This window comes from Arachis ipaensis, chromosome B1, assembly GCF_059453495.1.
Source record: "Arachis ipaensis isolate K30076 ecotype BB chromosome B1, ASM5945349v1, whole genome shotgun sequence".
In the NCBI taxonomy this organism is placed as follows: domain Eukaryota; kingdom Viridiplantae; phylum Streptophyta; class Magnoliopsida; order Fabales; family Fabaceae; genus Arachis; species Arachis ipaensis.
This window is the reverse complement of record NC_142436.1, coordinates 10,522,088-10,547,822: the sequence shown is the minus strand read 5'-3', so window position 1 is coordinate 10,547,822 and position 25,735 is coordinate 10,522,088. Positions and strand designations below refer to the sequence as shown.

At 42.1% G+C, this 25,735-nt stretch overlaps 1 protein-coding gene across 1 annotated transcript; it reads right to left on the bottom strand.

Moving 5' to 3' along the window:
• Positions 1-11,789: 11,789 nt before the first annotated feature.
• Positions 11,790-15,102, bottom strand: LOC148575694 (uncharacterized). The gene is made up of 5 exons (XM_088502501.1): positions 14,902-15,102; positions 14,774-14,836; positions 12,462-12,524; positions 11,959-12,068; positions 11,790-11,862 (listed from the first exon to the last, which is right to left on the bottom strand). Exons 1-5 carry the CDS (start codon positions 15,100-15,102, stop codon positions 11,790-11,792), a joined length of 510 nt encoding a protein of 169 aa, XP_088358627.1.
• Positions 15,103-25,735: the final 10,633 nt, after the last annotated feature.

Here is a 25,735-nt window from a genome sequence, read left to right as displayed (position 1 = left end):
TCTTCCTTCAGTATCTCACTGTGATCTTTGCTTGATTCTTTGTTCTCTTGATCTGTTTCTTGTGAGGATTTGAATACATTGAAGGTGAGTTGTTCGTCATGGATCCTCAAAATTAGTTCCCCTCGCTCCACATCTATAAGTGCTCTGGTTGTAGCTAGGAATGGTCTTTCCAATATGATTGGGTGGAGGTGACTCTCTTCCATGTCCAATATGACAAAGTCTGTGGGCAGGAAGTATTTTCCAACCTTCACCAGCACATTTTCAACCACTCCTACTGCTTGTTTTTGAGTTTTGTCAGCCAGCCTGGTAACTACATCTGTGGGTATTATCTCATTGATCTGTAGCTTCTTCATAAGGGATAAAGGCATTAAGTTGATGCTTGCTCCCAGATTGCAAAGTCCTTTATCAAACATTGTTTCTCCTATGGCACAGGGGATGTGAAAACTCCCGGGGTCCTTCCTCTTTATCGGCAACTTTGGTTGAATGAGAGCACTGCACTCCTTATTCATCACTATTGTTTGTCCTCCTTTGAGTGAGCTTTTCCTGGTCAGAAGCTCCTTCATATACTTAATGTATGAGGGCATTTGTTGGAGGGCCTTGATGAATGGTATGTTTACATGGAGAGATGCAAATATGTCAAGAAACCTTGAGTATATTCTCTTCTCTACACCACCATTGAGTAATTGGGGAAAAGGTGCATAGAGTCTTATCAGCTCCTTCTGTGAAATTTTAGGTGCTTGGTGCTCCTCTTCCTGTTTCTCTGCTGATGTATCTCCAGGTTATTCTAATGGTTTGTTCGGTTCATCCTCGGTCTCCTTATCACTTATAGTGACCATCTTGTAATCTTCCCATCTTACTTTCTTTGCTTCACCTCTCGGGTTTTTCTCTATGTCACTTGGGAAGCTGTCTGTAGGTTTGGGAATCTGCTCGGAGAGGTATCCCACTTGAAATTCCAGTCTCTTGATGGTGTCTCCCTGATTCTTGATATTGGCTCGCACCTCCTCCTTGAACACCTTATTATCTTGAATCTCCTTGCATATGCCTTCAAGTAGAGTCTCAATTCTGGAGAGTCTATCTTCAGATGATGGTGAGTTAAGAGTGGAGGGGTGAGTTGGGTTATTTTGGTTTTGGTATGGATGTGGAGAGGTGTTGTTAGGGTGGTGTTGATATGATCTCTGTGTGGACTGTTAGTGAGCTGCATGGTTGTTGGGGTTGTGACGTCTCTGATCTTGGCCTTGATCTTGTTGATTTCCCTACCCAAAGTTTGGGTGATTCCTCCAACCAGGGTTGTAGGTCTTGGAGTATGGATCATGGGTTTGCCTGGGTGAGTTTCCAATGTAGTTGGCTTGTTCATGCTCACCTTCTGCCTCTGCATTCACCCCCTCTTGGGTTGTTGATGAGGTGGTGATTGCTGCTACTTGGTTCCTCTCCATCTTCTTAGTGAGGTCAGCCAGCTGCTTGGTAATAAACTTATTTTGGGCCAGCAGTGCATCCACATTATTTAGCTCCATCACTCCTCTAGTGTTGCCTCTTTCAGAAGCATAGAAGTAGTCATTCTCTGCTACAGTCTCAATGACATCTATGGCCTCCTCAATGGTCTTTTTTTGTTTAGAGATCCCCCGGATGAGTGGTCTACTGCCTTCTTTGATTCATAGGAGAGGCCTTCATAGAAAATGTGCAGCTGCACCCATTTATTGAACATATCTGGTGGACACCTTCTTGTCAGGTCCTTAAACCTCTCCCATGCTTCGTAGAGAGTCTCACCATCTTGTTGCCTGAAAGTTTGAACCTCAGCTCTCAATCTGTTGATTCTTTGAGGAGGATAGAATCTTGCCAAGAATTTGTTCACCACATCTTTCCAGGTTGTTAAGCTCTCCTTCGGAAAGGACTCCAGCCATTTAGATGCCTTGTCCTTGAGTGAGAAGGGAAATAAGAGTAGTCTATAGGTGTCAGGATGAACACCGTTAGACTTCACAGTATCACATATCCTCAGGAAGGTGGTTAAATGTTGGTTGGGGTCTTCTTAGACACCTCTTCCGAACGAACAGTTGTTCTGAACAAGGGTGATAAGCTGTGGTTTTAGTTCAAAGTTGTTGGCATGTATGGTTGGCTTTTGAATGCTACTCCCACAGTTTCCTGGGTTTGGGTTGATATAAGAGCCTAAAACTCTTCTCTCCTGCCCAGCATGATTTGCTAGACCTTCTCTGCCATGGTTGTGAGCCTCTTCTTCATGATGGTTCTCTATATTTTCATCCATGTTTAGTTCAAAATACTCCTCCTCTTCCTCAGCACCAACTACTCTCTTTCCTCTTGCTTCCCTCCTTAATCTAAGGAAGGTCCTCTCAGGTTCAGAATCAAAAGAAGTTGAAGCCCCGCTTCTTCTCCCTGTCATACAACCAACAAGGCATAAGCAAGGAAATAGATGCAGAAAGTATTTCTGTTAGAATTACTGTTAGTGTGAGTGATGCAATATATCAAACAGTTAGTAGGTTAGTGGACTGAATTGTAAACAACTAAAAAAAAGTAGGGGAAAGGGGAGAAAATAACTAAACTGAAAGTAAATAGCTCAAACAGAATTTTAAATCAAACAAAAGAAAAATTCTCAATCTAGTTATCCTCCAATTTAATCATTGTTGATACAAAATCAATCCCCGGCAACGACGCCATAAACTTGATGCACGAAAACTTGTCTCTCAACAATTTTTCTTCGGCAAGTATACCGAATTATCGTCAAGTAAAAACTCACAATAGAGTGAGGTCGAATCCCACAGGGATTGATTGGTCAAGCAACTTTAATTAGAGGAATGTTCTAGTTGAACTAAGCATAATTGGATTTGAGATTTGCAGAAAATTAAATGGCGGGAAAGTAAATAGCAGAAACGTAAATGCTGGAAATAAAGAGCGGAATGTAAATAGCGGAAAGTAAATTACGGAATCTTAAATGGGGAAGGGGAGTTTAGCATGAAAGTAAATAGCAGAAAGTAAAGAGAAAAGGTAAGATCAGAAATGGGGAATTCATTAGGCTTAGGAGATGTTGCATTCTCCGGATCAAGTTCATTTTCATCTCTTCCTCAATCAATGCATTCATTGATCTCCTTGGCAATCTTAAGTGATCGAATTCCAATTTCTTGGTAATTCAATCTCTCAAATCTTGATCAATAGCCAATTCCTTGGTCAATTGCTCATGAGAAGAGATGAAGTATGGTCACTGATTATACCACATGTATTTCCAAATCAAAGTGTTGGTAGGATTATATGTCACTATATCCATCCAAACCCCAATTTAGTCCAACATGAGAAAGAATTTCTAGCATGATCTCTTCATTCCTCTTCCAAAGTTCCGAAGAGATCCAAGTATGAATAGCTTCTTTTCCAAGATAACTACCCAATTGAATGAAGATTGAAAACTTTCTAGTAAAATCAAGAGAAAAGATAGAAGAAGAATAATGAAAACTAATATTGATCCATCAAATTACAACAGAGCTCCCGAACCCAATGAAAGGGGTTTAGTTGTTCATAGCTCTGGGAATGAAAAACAAAGATGGAAAATACATTATGAAAAGTAAACTAGAAGCTACAGAGAAAGTAAAATACAGAGAGTAGTTCTCAAATTTCCAACCCCCTTTCTAATTCAAAACTACCCCTATATATACTACTCTTCTGATCTTCTAGTTGGTTCTTTAAATCTTTGATATGGGCCTTTAGATCTTGAGTTTGAAGAAGTTATCTTCTTCAGTGGGCTTAGCTTTACTTGCAGAGAGAAAGTATGAAGTGGGCAGGGACTTTAGGTTAGGACGTTGGTGGCGTTAACGTTAAGTGAAAGTGTGGGTTCGAGAACGTTAGTGGTAGTCACCTTTTTCACTAACGTTCCTAACCAAAGGATAATTCACGTTAACTTCAACATTAGTGGTACCAACGTGACCACTAACGTTGCCTCTTGGTCCTTCACACACGTTATTGGGACTTACCTTTTCCAATAACGTTGAGAATCCTCCCTTCCCCCTACGTTAGAGTTCACGTTAGTGTGGCTAACGTGACCTCTAACGTAGGCTTGCCAAATCTTCGAAAACGTTAGTGACACTTACCTTTGTCACTAACGTTTCAAAACGCCCCTACTTCCCACATTAGAGTTCACGTTAACTAGGTTAACGTGGCTTCTAACGTGGTGGTGATAGCCATCTCCAACGTTAGTGACAAAGGTGAGTGTCACTAATGTTGGCTCATCATTCTTCAATCCACGTTAGCTTCCACGTTAACTAAGTTAACGTGGGAGTTAACGTATCTCATAGTGGCTCATTCCAACGTTAGTGACAAAGGTGAGTGTCACTAACGTTGGCGATTCTTGCTCCCTTCACGTTAGCTTCCACGTTAACTAAGTTAACGTGGCTCAAACTGGCTTAGTCCAACGTTAGTGACAAAGGTGAGTGTCACTAACGTTGGCCATTCTTTTGCTTCCCCACGTTAGAGTCCACGTTAACTGAGTTAACGTGGCTCTTAACGTGGCCAATATGAGCTTGGTCCAACGTTAGTGACAATGGTGAGTGTCACTAACGTTGGCTTCATTTTCTTCTTCCACGTTAGAGTTCATGTTAACTTAGTTAACGTGACTCTTAACGTGGGCTATGATGGCTTCGAGGGTGTTATTGGTGATTACTTTTCTCATTAATGTTGCAAGCTAGCTCCCATTCCACGTTAGTGGTTACGTTAGTTAGACTAACGTGGCTGCTAACGTGGTTCTTCCTTGCTTCCTTTGTCTTGAAATCAAGCAATAGAGTGCATCAAAGTTCTAATCCAAATCAATGAGACATGCATCATCCAATTTGTCATTCAATTCTTGCATAATTCTCATGAAATCATGTAAAGTGCACAATGTTTGCTTGAATCAATATGTAAGTAAAATTCTACCCAAAACTTGCTTATTTCCTAAGAAAATGCATGAAACTACCCTAAAACAGTAAAGAAAAGGTCAGTGAAACTGGCCAAAATGCCCTGGCATCACTTCTTTATAACTTGTTTGTGGGAGGTCGACTTCTTTACGTCATCTTTTTCTAAGTTATTTTTGTAATCCTCTTTTTTGGACCTTTGTCAGGTCTCTTTCAGGGATTACTTATATAACTTATTTTGTAGGAGACCGACTTCGTTAGGTCGATCTCTTCTAAGTTATTTTGTAATCCTCTTTCTTGGACCTTTGTCAGGTCTCTTTCAGGGATTACTTATATAACTTATTTTGTAGGAGACCGACTACGTTAGGTCGATCTCTTCTAAGTTATTTTGTAATTCTCTTTCTTGGACCTTTGTCAGGTCTCTTTCAGGGATTACTTATATAACTTATTTTGTAGGAGACCGACTTCGTTAGGTCGATCTCTTCTAAGTTATAACAATTCCTCTTTTATAGGGTTGGCCAGACCTCTTTCCAGGGATTTGCTGATAACTTGGGTTGACTTGGTCCGACTTCTCAACGTCGGCCAGTCTTTAAGTTATTATTTAGCAATCCATAAGACCTCGTCAAGTTCTTTTTTTTGGATCACTTTCGATAACTTCTTGCATTATTCTGTGTTCATCTTTGCCGATTTGTAGAAGGTGGTTTCTGTCGACCTTTAGATGAATCGCGTTTTCATCTTTATTGGTCTTTTATCGTGATCGTGCAGTGAATCTGTTTTTCACTTTCTGCCGATCTGTTGCTTTATAATCGGACGATGAATGCTTCAAATTAATGCGTCTTGAGAATTTGTAGAATATCTAAAATATTTTTTATTCAAAAGAAAGCACAAATATATACATGTTGGAGTTTTTCATCCTTTTAAGTCGGATGATATCTGGATCTCAACTTGGTGCCTCATTAAAAAACCTTTTCAGGAAAAAGAGTGCATCCTATGATGAGATCTTTTACCTTTTCTAGCTATAGTACCTTCTTAGGTTGCAGGCGTGCCACGATCTGGGAAGCTCTCGTCCATCGAGTTCGGATAGTCTGTAGTAGCCCTTCCCAAGTACTTCTATGACTCGGTAGGGTCCTTTCCAATTTGCTGCCAACTTTCCTTCTCCGGGTTGAGTTGTTCCAATATCATTTCAGATTAGGATGAGATCATTCTCCATGAAACCTCTTTGCACTACCTTTTGATTATATCTTGAAGCCATTTGGCGCTTTAGCGCTTCTTCCCTGATCCGAGCTCTTTCTTGGATTTCCGGAAGTAGGTCGAGTTCTTCTCTTTGAAGTTGCGAGTTGGCTTCTTCATTGTAGTGGACTCCTCTAAGCGACCCTTCCTCAACCTCTACTGGGATTATTGCCTCCACTCCGTACGCTAATCGGAACGGTGATTCGTTTGTGGTGGAATGTGGCGTGGTTCGATATGCCCATAGGACCTGTGGAAGTTCTTCAGCCCAAGCTCCCTTCGCATCTTGCAGTCTCCGTTTTAACCCAGCCAATATGACTTTGTTGGCAGCTTCAGCTTGCCCATTGGCTTGAGGATGTTCGACGGAGGTGAACTGGTGCTTTATGTTCAAGTCGGCTACTAATTTCCTGAAGCCTGCATCTTTGAATTGAGTGCCATTGTCTGTGGTGATGGAGTATGGAACCCCGAACCTTGTGACAATGTTCCTATATAGGAATTTCTGGCTTCTTTGAGCAGTAGCGTTGGCTAGGGGCTCTGCCTCAATCCACTTTGTGAAATAGTCTACTCCGACTATGAGGAATTTGACTTGTCCTGATCCCTGGGGAAAGGGTCTGAGAAGATCGAGTCCCCATTTTGCAAATGGCCAAGGCGAAGTTATGCTGATGAGTTCTTCTGGCGGGGCGATGTGAAAGTTGGCATGTTTCTGGCATGGGGGATATGTCTTTATGAATTCTGTAGCTTCCTTTTGTAGAGTTGGCCAGTAAAATCCCGCCCGAAGTACCTTTTTGGTGAGAGCTTGTGCCCCGAGATGATTGCCACAAATACCGTTGTGTACTTCCTCTAAAACTTCCCTTGTGTTAGAGGTCGGCACACATTTTAACGATGGTATTGAAATCCCTCTTTTGTATAGGGTGTTGTTTATGATGGTGTAGTACTGAGCCTCCCGTTTTAACCTCTTTGCTTCCTTCTTATTTGTGGGGAGTGTTTCTTTTTTGAGGTAATTAATTATGGGGGTCATCCATCATTGATCCTGACTTGTTATAGCTAGGACTTTTTCTGCTTCCGAGATTGACGGGTTCTGTAGCATTTCCTGGATGAGGCTTCTATTGTTGCCCCCTGGTTTGGTGCTGGCTAGGTTTGAGAGTGCATCAGCTCGAGCATTTTGTTCGCGGGGTATGTGACAGATCTTATATTTCCTGAGTTGTCCGAGCTGTTCTTTGGTTATATCCAAATACTTTTTCATGGTGGGATCTTTGGCTTGGTAACTCCTTGTTAACTGTGAGGTGACTACTTGTGAGTCGCTGAAGATGTTGAGTTTTTGAGCTCCAACCTCCTTAGCCAGCTTCAAACCAGCTAGTAACGCTTCATATTCTGCCTGGTTGTTTGAGGCCGGGAACCCAAATTTGAGGGAAAGCTCAACTTAGGTTCCTTGGTTTCTTTCTATTATCACACCTGCGCCGCTTCCAGTCTTATTTGAAGACCCGTCCACGTAGAGATTCCATTCTGTGGGGGTTTCCAGGGTATCTGTGAATTCTGCAATGAAGTCGGCCAAGTATTGTGATTTGATGGCTGTCCGAGCTTCGTATTGGAGGTCGAACTCGGATAACTCGACTGCCCATTGTAAAATTCTGCCTGCTAGATCTATTTTCTGCAGTATCCCCTTTATGGGCTGGTCGGTTCGAACCTTAATGGTGTGGGCCTGGAAGTATGGGCGAAATCGTCGAGATGTCAGTATGAGAGTGTAGGCGAACTTTTCTATTTTTTGGTAGTTCAGCTCGGATCCCTGCAGCGCTTTACTGATGAAATATACAGGCTGTTGCCCTTTGTTGTCCTCTCGAACCAGTGCTGAGGCTACTGCCTGACTTCCTACTGCAAGGTATAAAACGAGTGGTTCTTCCTCTCGTGGTCGAGTTAGGATAGGCGGTCGTCCCAGGAAGTTTTTGAAATCCTGGAAGGCTTGCTCGCATTCTGTTGTCCATTCGAACTTCTTTCCTTTCCTTAAAGTGGCATAGAAGAGGAGAGATCTTATTGTTGATCCTGCTAAGAATCTGGATAAGGCTGCCAATCTCCCGTTGAGTTGTTGTACTTCTCTGACACAAGTCGGGCTCTTCATGTTGAGTATAGCCTGGCATTTGTCTGGATTTGCTTCAATTCCTCTTTGTGTGAGCATGAAACCTAAGAATTTGCCCGCTTCTACTGCAAAGGTGCACTTTGTGGGATTGAGTCGCATGTCATGCTTCCTTATAGTGTCGAACACTTGGGCCAGGTCGGACAATAATGTTTCTTCGCTTTGTGTCTTTATTAACATGTCGTCCACGTAGACTTCCATGATTTTTCCGATATGATCTGAAAAGACTTTATTCATTAGCCTTTGATAAGTAGCTCCCGCATTCTTGAGGCCGAAAGGCATCACAATATAGCAGTAATTTGCTTTTGGCGTTAAAAACGAGGTCTTTTCTTGATCTGGTGGATACATGGGAATTTGGTTGTATCCGGAATATGCATCCATAAATGAGAGGTATCTATATCCGGAGGAAGCATCTACCAGGGCGTCGATACTTGAGAGTGGGTAAGGATCTTTTGGGCAGGCTTTGTTGAGGTCGGTGTAGTCGGTGCATATTCGCCACTTCCCATTTGATTTTTTCACCAAGACGACATTAGCTAGCCATAGTGGGTACTTGACTTCTCTTATAAATCCTGCCTCCAGTAGTGCTTGTACCTGTTCTTCCATAGCTTGGGATCGTTCTGGCCCAAGTTTTTTTCGTCTCTGCTGTACCGGCCGAGATCCTGGATAGACCGCCAACTTGTGACTCATTAGCTTGGGGTCTATGCCTGGCATGTCTGCAGCTTTCCATGCGAAGAGATCGACATTATCTCGTAAGAACTGTACTAGTAATTCTTTTGCGTCTCCCTTCAGGATCGTGCCAATATTAGTTGTTTTGTCCGAGGTATCCCCGATCTGAACTTTCTCTATTTCTCCTTCGGGTTGTGGACGGAGTTCTTCACGTCTCTGAACTCCACCAAGCTCAATTGTATAGAACTCTTCTCCTCTACCTCTGAGGTTTAGACTTTCGTTATAACAGCGGCGTGCCATCTTTTGATCTGCTTTTATCGTAGCTATCCCTTCTGTAATTGGGAATTTCATGCATAGATGTGGAGTCGAGACTATTGCGCCGAGTTGATTTAGTGTTGTCTGACCTATTAGGGCATTGTAGGCTGAACTCACGTCGACCACAATGTAGTTTATCTTGAGTGTTCTGGATTGGTTCCCTTTTTCGAAGGTTGTGTGTAGCGACACGTATCCCAGTGGTTGTACTGGGGTATCTTCCAGTCCGAACAGGCTGTTCGGGTATGCTCTAAGCTCCTTTCCTTCTAGGCCGAGTTTGTAGAAGGCAGTTTTGAATAAGATGTCGGCAGAACTCCCTTGGTCTATTAATGTGCGGTGGAGATTGGCGTTTGCCAGTATGATGGTGATGACCATGGGATCGTCGTGTCCTGAGATGATACCAGATGCGTCTTCTTTGGTGAACATGATTGCAGGGATGTCGGGTGCTTCCTCCTTCCCTTCGACATGATACACTTCTTTGAGGTATCTTTTGCGGGATGATTTGGAGATTCCATCTCCTGCAAATCCTCTGTGTATCATATGGACGTGTCTTTCTGGCGTACGAGGTGATCGCTCAGTTCGTCCGACGTCTTTATCTCTTCGTCTTTTTCTTTGTTCATCATCTCGGGTGGCTAGATACCGATTTAGTTTTCTTTCCCTTACTAACTTTTCTATGATGTTTTTTAAGTCGAAGCACTCATTGGTGGAATGTCCTCGGACCCGATGATATTCATAGTACTCGTTCTGATTTCCTCCTCCTTTTTTGCCTTTGAGTGGTCGAGCTGGGGGTATCTTTTCTGTGTTACAGACTTCTTTGTAAATATCCACCAGGGACACCCGAAGAGGGGTATAATTATGATACTTTTTTATTTTTTCGCCTGTTTGATCTTCCTTCTTCTTGGATTCTTTATCTTTATCACGGTAGGTGAAACCGGATTTCGAGGCTTCTCCAAGTCGAGAATTTTCTTCCATGTTGATGTACTTCTCTGCCCGCTCCTGTACCTCGTCTAGGGATGTGGGATATTTCTTTGATATAGATTGGCTGAAGGGTCCTTCTCGTAGGCCGTTGATGAGGCCCATGACGGCAGCCTCTGTTGGTAAGCTTTGTATGTCTAGGCACGTTTTGTTGAATCTTTCCATGTAGTTGTGGAGACTTTCCCGATCTCCTTGCTTGATACCTAGTAGACTGGGGGCGTGCTTAGCCTTGTCTTTTTGGATGGAGAATCTGGCCAGGAATTTTTTGGCCAGGTCGTCAAAGTTGGAGATGGACTTTGGAGGTAGGTTGTCGAACCATCTAATTACTGTCTTCGTGAGAGTCGTTGGAAAAGCTTTGCAGCGAACGGCGTCTGAGGCGTCGGTGAGGTACATTCTGCTTCTGAAGTTGCTGAGGTGATGGTTGGGATCTGTAGTGCCATCATACAAAGTCATATCCGGAAGTTTGAAGTCTTTGGGGATTTTAATCTTCATGATTTCCCTAGTGAAGGATCCTGATCTTTGCGAGAGTTGTCTTCAGGGGTGGTCCGGGTAGTCTTTGCTTTGAGATCGGCTTCAAGTTGTAGAAGTTTATCTTCTAATTCTCGACGTCGCCTTACCTCTCTTTGTAGATCCTTGCCGACTTCTTGTTGGTACTGGCTTTCTTTTTTGAGTTGCTTTAGGCGATCTTGAAGGGCTTCTATTACTCCCGGATGTGATGAGTTTTTGTCTCCGTTAGATTCCGGAGTGTCCTTTGGTGTGGCACCCGTATTTTTGTGTGGCGTTCTGTCCTCTAAATCTGAGTTGTGGTTATTATCCTGTTCGTCTGCCATGGTGATGGGATGACTTCCAGGTTCCCCGGCAACAGCGCCAATGTTCCGGGGGTTACCTGAAACTGTAGATCGATCTCGGATGAGATCACTACAAGAAAAACACCCATTCAGGTACACTTGAAAAGTGTAGCCAAAAGTGAAAAAAAATGATGCCTTAGGCTACGGCTACGCTTTTTGGGCTACGGCTACGCTTTTTGGGGTGATTCCTATTCGGCCGTTGCCTATTTCTCAAAGGCTACGCTTTTCTGTACCAAGGGCTACGCTTTTGACGTTTGAGAATAGGCTACACTTTTCAAGTGATGCTGTCCAGGACCAAAGGCTACGCTTTTCAACTTTCATTTTTCCAGAATAGGCTACGCTTTTCAACGCTACTGCATCACTTGTAAAGCATAGCCATATTGTATACCATAGCTACTTTTTATAAGCGTAGCCTTAGGTCCCTCTTTTTTTTTTGTATACCATAGCTACTGTATATAAGTGTAGCCTTAGATCCCTCATTGTTTTTTTTTTTATTTTCTGTATATATATTTATATATATTAATAATTTTTTTCTAAAACATAATATTTAATAATATAACTATATAATCCTATATTTTTAATTAAATTAGTGAAATATTATAAAATAAAAATATTTCTCCATCCAAAATACCTACTTTTTTTTACCGAGAAAAATATTTTTTCATAATTGAAAAACTTTTATAAAGTAATCAGAAAAACAGGAAATAGTTGCCACAGAAAACAATGCATGTCTTGTATACAACATCACTGTTATCTGCAATCTGCATGTACCATCTTTAGCCTACAGCTTCTAAAGTTTACAGGTTGTTGTAAGATAGAAAACCTGAAAACATTTAAACAAAATGAAAATTTACATTCCAATGTGAAAAAAAATTAAAAAAAAGAAGTCATTTTGGTATAAATCAAATTCCTCCATTACAAATGACCATTCCCCTTGTGCACAACAGTGGTTCTTTCATAACCAAATGACATCAACAAAAATGGGGGCCTTGCTTGCTTCTCTGCATTCCATGGCATATACGAAAATATCTGTGTTATATTTACTAAGGAAAACATTCAGCTTCACAATAAGTTGCACCATCAAATATCTAGCTGATCAAGATCAATTGTGTTTGCGGAATTTCTTATCAGATCCTTCCGAACATCCACCTATTAAAAGCAAAAATTGTTTAAAAAGAAAAACAAGAAAGATTACAATAATAAAAGTTTATTGGTGATTCAACTATGGAAACTGATTCTCTTAAACTTTTACATGACTTTGTTCCTTGTGATTTGTCATCTCTCTACTGATTTAAAAGGTGGAATCCAAACAATACATGAAATATCCATATGAAATAGTAAATAAAATCTAAGAGTAGTCAATCAGGTAGCATATGAATTACCAATTTACTTTTAAGTACAAAAATTGAATTACCAACTTACCTCCTGCTGCAAAGCCTCATCAAGCTCTTGCTTATCATCAGGAGTGATGTCTTTGGCGTACAGCTGAGATAAACAATTCCGGATCCTAAAGAAAGAATTAAAATTCAATCTTAACCATTCTAAATAATTAAAAATGTTGTTCCCTTAACGTCCAGATGCAAAATTCAAAATGGTTACATTGGTTTAACAGAGAACTTGGCTACGGCTTCAGAACAAGCACCACAAAGATCTGAAACTATTTGTGCTGCCCTAACTTAGAATTTTAGGAACATGAAGCTCACCACAAAGATCTTGAATGCCTTTGAACTTTGTACGTAGATCCTGTCCGTCCCTTTAGACACAACGAATATGAGAGATTCATACCAGCAGCATATCCCTATTACGGAGCAGCATTTTCAATGGTAAGTATCTTCCTCTCATTCTCATACATTGCTATAAATTTGCCAATTTTGACTAGTTGGCACCTAATGCAATGGTAACTATTTGATTGTGATGCAGATGGCGGGTTTCTTCATCTTCACTGATGTTCATCTATACCACAAGTAGTTGTAAACCCTTTGATCCAAGATAATGTAGTATGTAGCACCATAACGATTGGATTTGAATGCTGAGATTGAAAATTTTGACTAGGATATAAAATGCAAATTTTTAATTTATTATAGAAGTAATTCCAAACCAGCTAACATGATCTTATCCATGATTCAACCAGGGATTTTGGAGAAGAAATTCAAACCCAAGGAACGATATTGAAACCAGTTAACTAATAATAATATAGGATGAAACTAAAGACCAAAAAGAAATAGAAAGCAAACAAAACTTAACTAAAGATGAAGCAGAAATTTGTGCAGAAGATGAAGCTAAAGACCTTGTAGTTCTTCTAGGAATTTGTGCAGCTTCCTCTGAATTCATATTTCCTCTGATAAAATCAACAATGGAATCATCAATTTGGAATCAAAAGTGATCAGAAGCACTAATAAAAATTAAATAAGCAAGAGTGATCAGAAGCACTAATAATATGCCTTATAATAAAAAATAATATGCATAATAAACTAAATTCACTAATGAAACCAGCAAGAGTGATCAGAAGCACTAATGAAGCAGAGCAGTTTTTTAAGAATTAGCAAGGAAAGAAAACTAGAGATGATAATAACATAAAGCTAAGGCCTATAACATCTTTGCTCAGCATAACCAACTAGCAGTGAGATATGAAAATAAATGAAGCATAGACACTAGATAGAAGTTTTAGAAGAACAAAATTTTCCATTCCCAAACAGACAAAATCTTCTCCCACAAAAACTTGAAAAACCCTCTCCTTCCATTCTCCATCCAGAAAAACGTAAATAAATGACCATTTTCTCCTTGTTCCACAACTTAAAAGACAGTACTACCAACAACAAAAGAATCAATAACAATAAGATCATCCCTGCTCTAAACACACACAAAAAAATTCTGGTCCAATCAAACTAGACATATTTGAACTGTATCAACTCTTCTAGTAATCAAGTCATACCCTAGTAGTGAGAATGCTCCTCAAAGATAGTTTTATATTTTATAACATTCACAATTCTGCAAATCCAATACCTTATTTCATAGAGAAAAGTCTAAGCCAAAAGTATTCCAACTACATCAAGTTTTCTAGACTTCTACTGATCTGCTAAAAGTTCTAAAACTCAGTTCACTAGGAACGAAGATTCTCAAAGCTTTTTTTCTGTAGCAATATTAATTACCTGTATGAGATTCATCGTGTTAGCAGAAAGGACACTAATAACATCAAAATCATGTGACTCAAACACCTAAAGAGCCTCTGCAGAAAGAAAAATGAGTCAGTTTAAAAACAAAAAATATTCATGATCATGCATGCACATTGCACAATAACTAAAGATCACCTTATTGGTAATGACAATAAGAATAAAAATAGTCATTTACACCCACATTTAGAACTTCTGCAACTCACACCTAATTAGTAGGGCTACAAAGATATCACAGGAAGAAGTTCCAGGCTTCTTTAGTTTTCAGATGAATTCCTAGTTTATATGATTAAGGAGAATTTAAATTGGTTATCAAATTTCCATGTAAAACACCCAAAGCAAAGAAAACATAATCAAAAAAAGCATCAGAGAGGAATATAGCTTGAAGCTAGAAATTGAAAGCAACCACTATGTTCAAGGAATGCGTATGAACCAAGACGTAAATCAAAATATTTTAGTGTGAAACCTGTTCTTTTCACTAATTTTTCCTTAAGATGCTAAACTAATTGAAAACCTAAAATTCGACCCAAAAATTCACAGAACCAATTGAAAATTGATACATACTTTCTCTATCTTAATTAGCCGTTGCAGTTCATCATCACTATCGAAACCATACCCACCTTCGAACTGAAAAGTGAGAGCGAGTTAGAGAATGAGCGAGAAAGGGAGGATACAGAACAGAGAATGTTTACCTGGTGACAAAGGATACGACGTTGGTGATGGGCGGCGACACAACGGCTTGGCGACAGAGCACGACGGCGGCGAGACATCCCTTCGAGCTCCTCGGTGGAAGCACAGTAGCCCGACGATGGCAGAACGGCGATGGCAACAAGCCCTAGCAGCGGCGGTGGAGCTTCAGTGGCGACGGAGCAACCCCTTCTTCTCTCCTCCATCGCGTTTTCTCTTTTCCTCGAGCTCTCTCTCTCTCTCTGGCACTCGACAACGACGGCGGCGGAGCCCTAGCCGGCATCGTCCTTTCCTACCTTCCCTCTCTTCTCTTCTTCTTCCCGTTCTCCCCCTTTTCGGATTTCTTCCCTCTTTCGTGTGTGTGTGGAGTGAGGATGAGGGTGTATGTCGCGTGAGTGAGGGTGACTGGGTGAAGTCAAATTTTTGCTAAGTGGGGGTGACTGGGTGACTGGGTGACTGGGTGTGTTGTGCGTGAAAGGGTTCGCTAAGGTGAGGGTTATGCGTGAAGGTGATGAGGGAAGAGGGTTTGTTGTGCGCGAAGTGGGCTGTGCATGTGTGTTCTTCTCTGGAGGGAATTGAAATGGGAATAAAAAATGTACTAAGTGTTAGAATTTCTCCCACATACATTAGGCATCACTTTTAAAACGCATCCAAAACATAATAAATAAGTTACTCTTTAAAAGTGTTCTCTTTGATACGAAAAGTGAACCCATAGATATCAACATACGGCTACGCTTTATAAGTGATTTCTATAATACCTAAGGCTACACTTTTTAAATGATGCTACAATTGTGTATCTTTTTCTCTTATAAAAAGGCAACATGGAGAAAAGCATAGCCTATAGGCTACGCTTTTCAAATGTAGCTTAAAAAAAGTGTGGTTGAATGGGTATTTTTCTTGTAGTGGATCTTCTGTACTGGTCGGAGATGACGTGTCCAGCTGGTTGGTGGCGGCCGGAGCTATTGTGTCCGACTCATTGGACTGGCTGCACTTTTGATCCTTGGTCACCGGAGGGTGGGGGTACCTGCAAGAGACTCCGATGCTTAAGTTAGCACGGGTATTAAGCAGGTTTATTGTAGAATCAGAGTATGAGTTATACCTGGGTGCTCCAGTGTATTTATAGTAGTGTGGGCTGACCTTTCCGATAAGATAAGTTAGTTATCTTATCTTATCTTATCTTTGGGTGGGGTCAGCTTATCTTCAAGGGAACCGCCTTTACCTCTTTAGGCTTGGACTGCCTTTGGATTTGGGTCGTGTTCCTCTATTTGGGCCCTTTATTGGGATTTCCTGTCGATTTGGCCGACTCTTTGAGAAGAGGTCGGGTAGCCTGACCTGAAGAGGTCGGTCGCTTTGTCGCCAATCATCCCAGGTCGGATAGCTCGACCCAGGGTGTGAACAATATCAGCAGTCAAAACCCTAACTAGCAGGAAAGCACGAAAAAAGTCATGCATAGCAAAGGAATTCTCAGAGCACACATTTAACCAGATACACGACAAAAGTAGAAAAGATTCAAGCTTTCACAAAACAAAGATCAAAACTTTTTTATGGAAAGAATAAAGAAGAAAGAAAACCAACCTGCAAAACGAAGACGAGGAACGCTGAAAAAGTTGAAGACGGGAAGCGAGACCAGGAATCACCTTTCGAACAAGTAAAGCACCAACAACCATCAATGGCGCCACAGAGAGGAGCATGAAAACGCGAAAACAAAAGTCCCAGGCGAGCCAAACGAAACAGAAAAATGAAGAGAAAAGGGGGAAGTTACAGCAAGCAAGAGAAAGAGAAACAGAAAAGAGAAAGCTTTGGTGTAATTCAAAATGAAATGAGAAAGTGGGAGGCAAAAGAAACAGAACATTAAGGAGTTAATGGGGCAGTAAAAATCGCACGTTCCCAAAGCAAGGAACGCCTGTTTTCAAAAATTAAAGAAGGAAAAGAAAAAACGCTCCGTATTCAAAGGAAAACTCTACAAAGAAGGAATCGACAATGCTCGAGCTCGGCTTCTCCAGAGAAGGATTGAAGTCCTAAAACTAAGGACTCGACCTCAAAAGGAAGACCACACTCGAGCAGGGGCACTGTTCATACCCTGGGTCGAAATGTCCGACCCGGGATGATTGACAACAAGCCGACCGACCTCTTCAGGTCAGGACTATCTGGCCTCTTCTCCAAGAGCTCAGCCAAATCACCAGGAAAGCCCAAGAAGGGCCCAAATAGAGGAACACGACCCAAATCCAAAGACAGCCAAAGCCTATAGAGATAAGGGCGATTTCCTTGAAGATAAGATGACTTCACTCAAAGATAAGATAAGAAAAGATAAGATAACTATCTTATTTCCAAGAAGGTCACTCCTTACTATTATAAATACACTGGAGCACCCAGGTATAACTCATACTCTGATTCTACTAAAAACCTGCCTAATACCCTTGCTAACTTAAGCATCGGAGTCCCTTGCAGGTACCACCACCCTCTGGTGGCCAAGGATCAGCATCACCACCAGTCCAACACATCGGAAGTGATAGCTCCGGCTACAACTTACAAGTCGGACACGTCAGCGCCGATCAGCACAGAAGATCTCGTCCGAGATCGACTTACAGTTTCAGGTAACCCTCGGAACAGATGCGTATTCAGGATATAATCAAATTCCAATGTACCCACCTGATCAAGAAAAGACCTCATTCCTAACCCCAAAAGCAAATTACTGTTATGTTGTCATGCCATTCAGACTAAAAAACACAAGAGCTACCTACCAAAGATTAATGAATAAGGTCTTCGCAGACCATATCGGGAAACTCATGGAGGTATACGTGGACGGCATGTTGGTAAAAACACAAAGGGAGGAATCATTACTTTCCGACCTCACCAAAGTGTTCGACACCATCAGAAAGCATGGCATGCGACTTAATCCCGCAAAGTGTACCTTTGCAGTAGAAGCTGGCAAATTCCTGGGTTTCATGTTAACATAGCGAGGAATTGAGGCGAACCCGGATAGATGCCGAGCTATACTCAACATGAAAAGTCCGACCTGTGTTAAAGAAGTGCAACAACTCAATGGAAGACTGGCAGCCTTGTCCATATTTCTAGCCGGATCGGCCATAAGATCTCTTCCCTTTTACGCCACATTAAGGAAGGGAAAGAAGTTTGAATGGACCACAGAGTGCGAGCAATCCTTCCAGGATTTCAAAAAATTCCTGGGACAACCACCCATTCTTACTCGACCACGGGAAGGAGAAGCACTCATATTATACCTCGCAGTGGAAAGTCGGGTAATAGCCTCAGCACTGGTCAGAGAAGATGAAAATGGGCAACAACCCATCTACTTCATCAGCAAAGCCCTACAAAGGGCCGAACTGAATTATCAAAAGATAGAAAAGTTTGCCTACGCTCTCCTACTAACTTCTCGACGACTTCACCCATATTTTCAAGCTCACACCATCAAGGTTCGGACTAACCAGCCCATAAAAGGCATTCTACAGAAAACAAACTTAGATGGAAGAATTCTACAGTGGCCTGGGTAGTCGAGCTATTTGAGTTCGATCTTCAGTATGAAGCTCGGACGACCATCAAGTCTCAATATTTGGCCGATTTCATTGTTGAATACACTGACACCCCGGGAACTCCTACAAAATAGAATCTCTATGTAGACGGCTCTTCAAACAAAACCGGGAGTTGGGTAGGTGTGATAATAGAAAGCGACCAGAGAATCCAAATCAAACTCTCCCTAAAATTCGAGTTCCCTGCTTCAAACAATCAGGCCGAGTACGAGGCATTACTAGCTGGTTTAAGGCTGGTCAAAAAGGTTGGAGTTCAAAAGCTTATCATCTTCAGCGATTCACAAGTAGTCCCCTCACAAATAGCAGGAAGCTACCAAGCTAAGGACCCTACCATGAAAAAATACTTGGACAAAACTAAGGAACATCTCGGGCAACTCGGGGAATACGAGGTCCGCCACATACCTCGAAAACAGAATGCTTGAGCTGATGCACTTTCAAAATTAGCCAGCACCAAACCAGGGGGCAATAATAGAAGCCTCATTCAGGAAATACTACTGAGCCCATCAATTTCAGAGGAAGAAGAGGTTCTAGCAATATCAGGTCAGGATCAAGGATGGATGACTCCCATAGTCAACTACCTTAAATCAGAAATACTCCCTACAGATAAGAAGGAGGCAAAGAGGTTAAGGCGAGAGGTGCAATACTATACCATCATAAACAATATCCTATACAAAAGAGGGATTTCGACATCTCTACTAAAATGTGTGTCGACCTCTAACACGAAAGAGGTTTTGGAAGAGTACACAGTGGAATATGTGGCAACCATCTCGGAGCACGAGCTCTCGCTAAAAAAGTACTCTGAGCCGGATTCTTTTGGCCGACTTTACAAAAAGAAGCCACTGATTTCGTTAAGACATGTCCACCACGTCAGAAACATGCTAACTTCCACATCGCCCCACCGGAGGAACTCATCAGCGTAATATCACCTTGGCCATTTGCAAAGTGGGGACTCGACCTCCTCGGGCCCTTCCCCCAAGGATCGGGACAGGTCAAATTCCTCATCGTAGGGGTAGATTATTTCACAAAGTGGATTGAGGCAGAGCCCCTAGCTAATGCCACTGCTCAAAGAAGTCGGAAATTCCTATATAGAAACATTGTCACAAGGTTTGAGGTTCCTCACTTCATCACCACAGACAATGGCACTCAATTCACAGATGCAGGTTTTAGAAAGTTGGTAGCCGACTTGAAAATAAAGCACTAATTCACATCTGTAGAACACCCCCAGGCTAATGAACAAGCAGAAGCCGCCAATAAAGTCATACTAGCCGGGTTAAAACCGAGATTACAGAATGTGAAGGGAGCCTGGGCTGAAGAGCTCCCACAAGTCCTATGGGCATATCGGACAACTCCACACTCCACCACAAGGGAATCACCTTTCCGACTGGCTTATGGAATGGAGGCAATGATCCCGGTGGAAGTCAAAGAAGGATCCCCCAGAACGATCCTCTACAGTGAAGAGACCAACTCCCAACTTCAAAGGGAAGAGCTCGACCTACTTCCAGAAGTCCGAGAGAAAGCTCAGATCAGGGAAGAGGCGTTAAAGCGTCGAATGGCCTCAAGATACAATCGAAAAGTAGTACAGCGAAGCTTTGCCAACAATGACCTCATCCTAATCCGAAATAATATCGGAACAAGTTGACCTGGAGAGGGGAAGCTGGCGGCTAACTGGAAAGGACCCTACCGAGTCACAGAGGTACTGGGAAAAGGCTACTACAGGGTGTCCGAACTCGAGGGGCGAGAGCTACCAAGGTCATGGAACGCCTACAACCTAAGAAGGTATTATAGTTAGGAGATAATAAAAGATCTTAGATCAAAGATGCACTCTTTTTCTCGGAACAGGTTTTTTAACGAGGCACCTAGTCAAGATCTACAAAATTACCTAACTAAAGAAGGGTAAGCGCCCACATGTGTATATTTTTTCTTTTGCTGCTATCTCTATTTTCTATTTGAATAAAACTTTCTAGATTCTCTACAAAGTCTCTCTACCAAGACGCATTAATCTGACTATGCAAAAATTCATCGCCCGATTATAAAGCTACAGATCGGCAAAGTGAAAACCAAATTCACTGCCCGATCACGATAAGGTCGATAAAAGATAAAAATAAAATTCCTCAAAGATCGGCCAAATGAGGATCAAACTCACTACCCAATTTCTACAAAGTCAGCAAGATGAAAAGCGATAAAAACAGATCAATGCAAAAAAGTTATAAAAAGTAATCCATAAAAAGAGGCCTGACGAGGTCTGAGAAAAAATGGATTGCTAAAAATAACTCGGGAAGGACTGGCATGAAGAAGCCAGACCAATCCCCCCAAAATGACAAAGTTATAAAAAGTAATCCATAGAAAAAGGCCCGACGAGGTTTAAGAAAAAATGGATCACTAAAAATAACTTGGGAAGGACCGGCATGAAGAAGCCGAACTAATCCCCCCAAAATGACAAAGTTATAAAAAGTAATCCATAGAAAAAGGCCCGACGAGGTCTGAGAAAAAATGGATTGCTAGAAATAACTCAGAACAGACCGACATGAAAAAGTTAGACCAGACTGGTCAAAGCGACAAAGTTATAAAAGGTAATCCATAGAAAGAGGCCTGGCCAGCCCTTATCAAAAATGGATTATTAAAAATAACTTAGAAGGGATCGACATGAAGAAGTCATCCCAAGCCGATTAAAGCAACAAAGTTATAAAAAGTAAACCTATAAAAAGAGAATCAGCGAGGTCCAATTAAAAAAAAAGGGATTACTAGAAATAACTCTCCCTGGTTTGTTGAGAGAAACCAACCAACAAGAAGACGTGCGCTAGAAGGGACGCAGCTCGACCCAAAAAGCCACGACCTCACCAAAATCAATTTACAAGTGTTCTATGAGAATACTAAAAAGAATAGCCGAACAAAGCTAGCCTCAAAGGTCACTTTGACTAAAGCAGGAAATAAACAAAGGCAATCAAAAGAGGTCAGACAGCAAGACTCCCACAATCTAAAAATTCTTGGAAGTGGCAAAAGTGCAAACCAGTATAGCAAAAAAGATACTATAATAAAAGTTCAAGAAGGCAACCTCAAAATTGACCTCAAGAGCTCGAAAGTATTTGTTTTCTAAAGGCAAAGGTTACTAAGTAAAGCAACCTAACATCAACAAAAGTCAAATCATCCAAAATTACAAAAATAGAGTTCAAAGACCCACAAGTCGGGCCATACAGATACTCAAACAAATTATAAAGGATTTAAAGACTCCCCAGTGGCGGCATCCCGAGGTGAAGGAGGACGGGTCGCAAGCGGGCAGCATCAACGGTTCCATCTGGCCGGTTCAGGATCTGAACATCAGGGTCCGACTCGGGATGGCCGACCTCAGCGGTAGGAGTTGGAAAAGTCGGAGCAGCAGAAGCTTTGGCTGATGGCTTAGGAGGAGGATCTACATCATCGTCATCATCTGAGGTAGGAACAATTTTACCATCTTCAACAATATTGTCCAAACTAAAATGACTCAAGTCGAGCTCGGGAGCAAGAACTCGGACCTGAGCCTTTAAGTTCTCATATGCGTCAGTCACGCTACCCACCAGATGACTCTGAAGCTCAGTATAATTAGCATGAGCATTCTCCAGACTCTCCCTTGCCTCCAACAACTCGCCATAAGTACGGACATAGCTCTCCTTATGCTGCAGCGCCGTCTCCTCGGACAGATTGGCAGAAGCCACAGCGGTAGTAGCTCAGGCTTTCTCCTTTTCTAGATCCAGCTCCAACTTGGCTACTTTGGCATCCAGCTCATCCTTCAACCCCTTAACCCTATCAAATTCTGACTTGGCCTCCTCCATAAAGGCCTTCGTTGCATGAACTAGGATATCCTGAGCAGTTCGAAATAAGACTGCACCTATGTGTGCCATCTTAACACTACTCCGGGTGATGAAATCCAGGTGGTGAAGAATGGACATGTCGTCCATAGAAAGTCGGCCATAAGGAGCGATCTGGTTATCCATAAACCCTACAGCATCAAAGTCAGGGGAATCCAAATTGAAGGGCTCAGTAGTCCTCTGCTTCTTGGGGAGAGGACCGGCAGCAGAAGGAGAGGCAGCACCAGGGGTCGGCTGGGGAGGATCAGAAGAAGCCAAGCGAACCTGGGGAGTTAGGATGATCTTCCTCGGCCCAGAAGTGTCCGAGGTCGACGTCCTCAGCGTAACATTGGAAGATCCCTCCCCAGGACCTTTGGCCGAAATATTCTGGGCACCAGTTGCCTTCCTAGCTCTCTTAAAAGCCTTCATGGAATCAGTGGTCTTCACCATCTCTAAAAAAATAAAGCAGCAAAACCGAAGTTGCAAGTTAGAAAGAGATGGATCGACAAAACAAACAAAATAAACAAAGATAAAGCTAGCAAAGAAATCGGCAGCTACCCAATTCAGTTCGAAGAAGGGAGGGATTCCCCAAAAACCTATTTGTATCAAGATGAGGAGGCTCCCCCCAATTCTCTTCTAGTACATAAACAAAAGCTTGCTCAACCTCAACCCCAATTCTCTCCCCAAGCACTCATATTATACCTCGCAGTGGAAAATTGGACAATAGCCTCAGCACTAGTAAGAGAGGACGAAAGCGGGCAACAACCCATCTACTTCATCAGCAAAGCTCTACAAGGGCCCGAGCTAAACTATCAAAAGATAGAAAAGTTCGCATACGCTCTCATACTCACTTCTCGACGACTTTGCCCATACTTTCAAGCACACACTATCAAGGTTTGGACCAGCCAGCCCATAAAAGGCATCTTGCAGAAAACAAACTTAGCTAGAAGAATCCTGCAGTGGCAGTCGAGTTGTCCGAATTCGATCTACAATATGAAGCTCGGACAGCCATTAAATCACAGTATCTGGCCGACTTCATTATCGAGTACACGGATACCCCGGGAACTCCCACAAAATGGAATCTCTACGTGGACGGTTCTTCAAACAAAATAGGGAGTGGCGCAGGCGTGATAATAGAAAGTGATCAGGGAACCCAAATCGAACTCTCACTAAAATTCAAATTCCCTGCTTCAAATAATCAAGCCGAATACGAGGCATTACTGGCTGGTTTGAGGCTGGCTAAGTAGGTAGGAGTTCAAAAGCTCACCATCTTCAGCGATTTACAAATAGTTACCTCACAAATAGAAGGAAATTACCAAGCTAAGGATCCCACCATGAAAAAGTATCTGGACAAGACCAAAGAGCAGCTCAGACAACTCAGGGAATATAAGGTCCAACATATACCTCGGGAACAGAATGCTCGAGCTGATGTACTCTCAAAACTAGCCAGCACCAAACCAGGAGGCAATAATAGAAGCCTCATCCAAGAAACATTGCAAAGCCCATCAATCACAGAGGAAGAAAAGGTTCTAACTATATCTGGTCAGGATCAAGGGTGGATGACCCCTATTATCAACTACCTCAAGACAGAAACACTCCCCACAGATAAGAAGGAGGCAAAGAAGTTGATACGAGAAGCACAGTACTACACTATGGTGGGCGACAACTTATATAGGAGAGGGATCTCAACATCCCTCCTAAAATGCGTACCAACTTCCAATACAAGGGAAGTCCTGGAAGAAGTACACAGTGGCATGTGTAGCAACCACTTGGGGCACGAGCTCTTTCCAAAAAGGTACTCTGAGCTGGATTCTTCTGGCCAACTATACACAAAGAAGCAATAGAGTTCGTCAAGACATGCCCACCATATCAAAATCATACTAACTTCCACATCGCCCCACCAGAAGAGCTCATCAGTGTAACGTCACCCTGGCCATTCGCAAAATGGGGGCTAGACCTCCTCGGACCCTTTCCCCAAGGATCGGGACAAGTCAAGTTCCTCATTGTAGGAGTGGACTATTTCACAAAATGGATTGAGGCAGAGCCCCTAGCCAATGCCACCGCTCAAAGAAGTCGGAAATTTCTATACAGGAACATTATTACAAGGTTTAGGGTCCCTTACTCCATCACCACAGATAATGACACTCAATTTACTGATACAGGTTTCAGGAACTTGGTAGCTGACTTGAAAATAAAGCACCAATTCACATCCGTAGAACACCCACAAGCTAACGGGCAGGCAAAAGTTGGCAACAAAGTCATACTAGTCGGGTTAAAACGGAGACTACAGGGTGCAAAGGGAGCTTGGGCCGAAGAGCTCCCACAAGTCCTATAGGCATATCGGACAACTCCGCACTCCACCACAGGAGAATCACCCTTCCGACTTGCTTATGGAATGGAGGCAATGATCCCAGTGGTGATATAGGAAGGATCCCCCAGAATGATCCTCTACAATGAAGACATCAACTCCCAAAATCAAAGGGAAGAACTCGACCTACTATCCGAGGTCCAAGAAAGAGCTCGGATTAGAGAGGAAGCATTAAAATGTCGAATGGCTTCAAGGTACAACCGGAAGGTAGTCCAGTAAAGTTTCGCCATCAACGATCTCATCCTAATCCGAAGTGACATCGGAGCAGGACAATCAGGAGAAGGGAAGCTAGCAGCCAACTGGAAAGGGCCTTACTGAGTTATAGAGGTACTGGGAAAAGGCTACTACAAGGTGTTCGAACTCGAGCAGCAAGAGCTACCAAGGCATGCCTGTAACCTAAGAAGGTACTATAGTTAGAAAGTGATAAAGATCTTAGGTCAAGGTGTACTCTTTTTCCTGAAAAGGTTTTTTAATGAGACACCAGGCCAAGATCTACAAAATTGCCCGACTTAGAAGGGTAAGCACTTATATGTATATATTCTTGCCTATTTTATATTTCCTACTTGAATAAAGTTTTTCAGATTTCCTAAAAAAAGTTTCCTACCAAGACGCATTAATCTGAGTGCAAGAATTCATCGCCCGATTACGACAAGGTCGGAAAAATGAATACCAAATTCATCGCTCGATCACGACAAGGTCGGCAAGATGAATACCAAATTCATTGCCCGATCACAATAAAGTCGGCAGAATGAAAACCAAATTCATCACCCGATCACAAAGAAGTCGGCAAGGTGAAAGCAATAAAAACAGATTAATGCAAGAAGTTATAAAAATTAATCCATAAAAAGCGGCCTGACGAGGTCTGACTAAAAATGAACTGCTAAAAATAACTTAAGAAGGACCGACAAAGAGGTCGGACAAAATGACCAACGCAAAATGTTATAAAAAATAATCCATAAAAAGTGGCCTGACGTTTGACGAGGTTTGACAAAAAATGGACTACTAAAAATAACTTCAGAAGGACCGACAAAGAAGAAGTCGGACCAAACCGATCAATGCAAAAAAGTTATAAAAAGTAATCCATGAAAAGTGGCCTGACGGGGTC

Excerpts from the sequence above, each read along its gene's own strand:
- LOC148575694 (XM_088502501.1), bottom strand. The coding sequence starts at position 15,102 with ATGGAGGAGAGAAGAAGGGGTTGCTCCGTCGCCACTGAAGCTCCACCG. Across the intron at positions 14,837-14,901 it reads GTCGTATCCTTTGTCACCAG|TTCGAAGGTGGGTATGGTTT; the intron begins GTAAACATTCTC and ends CTCACTTTTCAG. Across the intron at positions 12,069-12,461 it reads ATGAGGCTTTGCAGCAGGAG|ATATTTTCGTATATGCCATG; the intron begins GTAAGTTGGTAA and ends AATATAACACAG.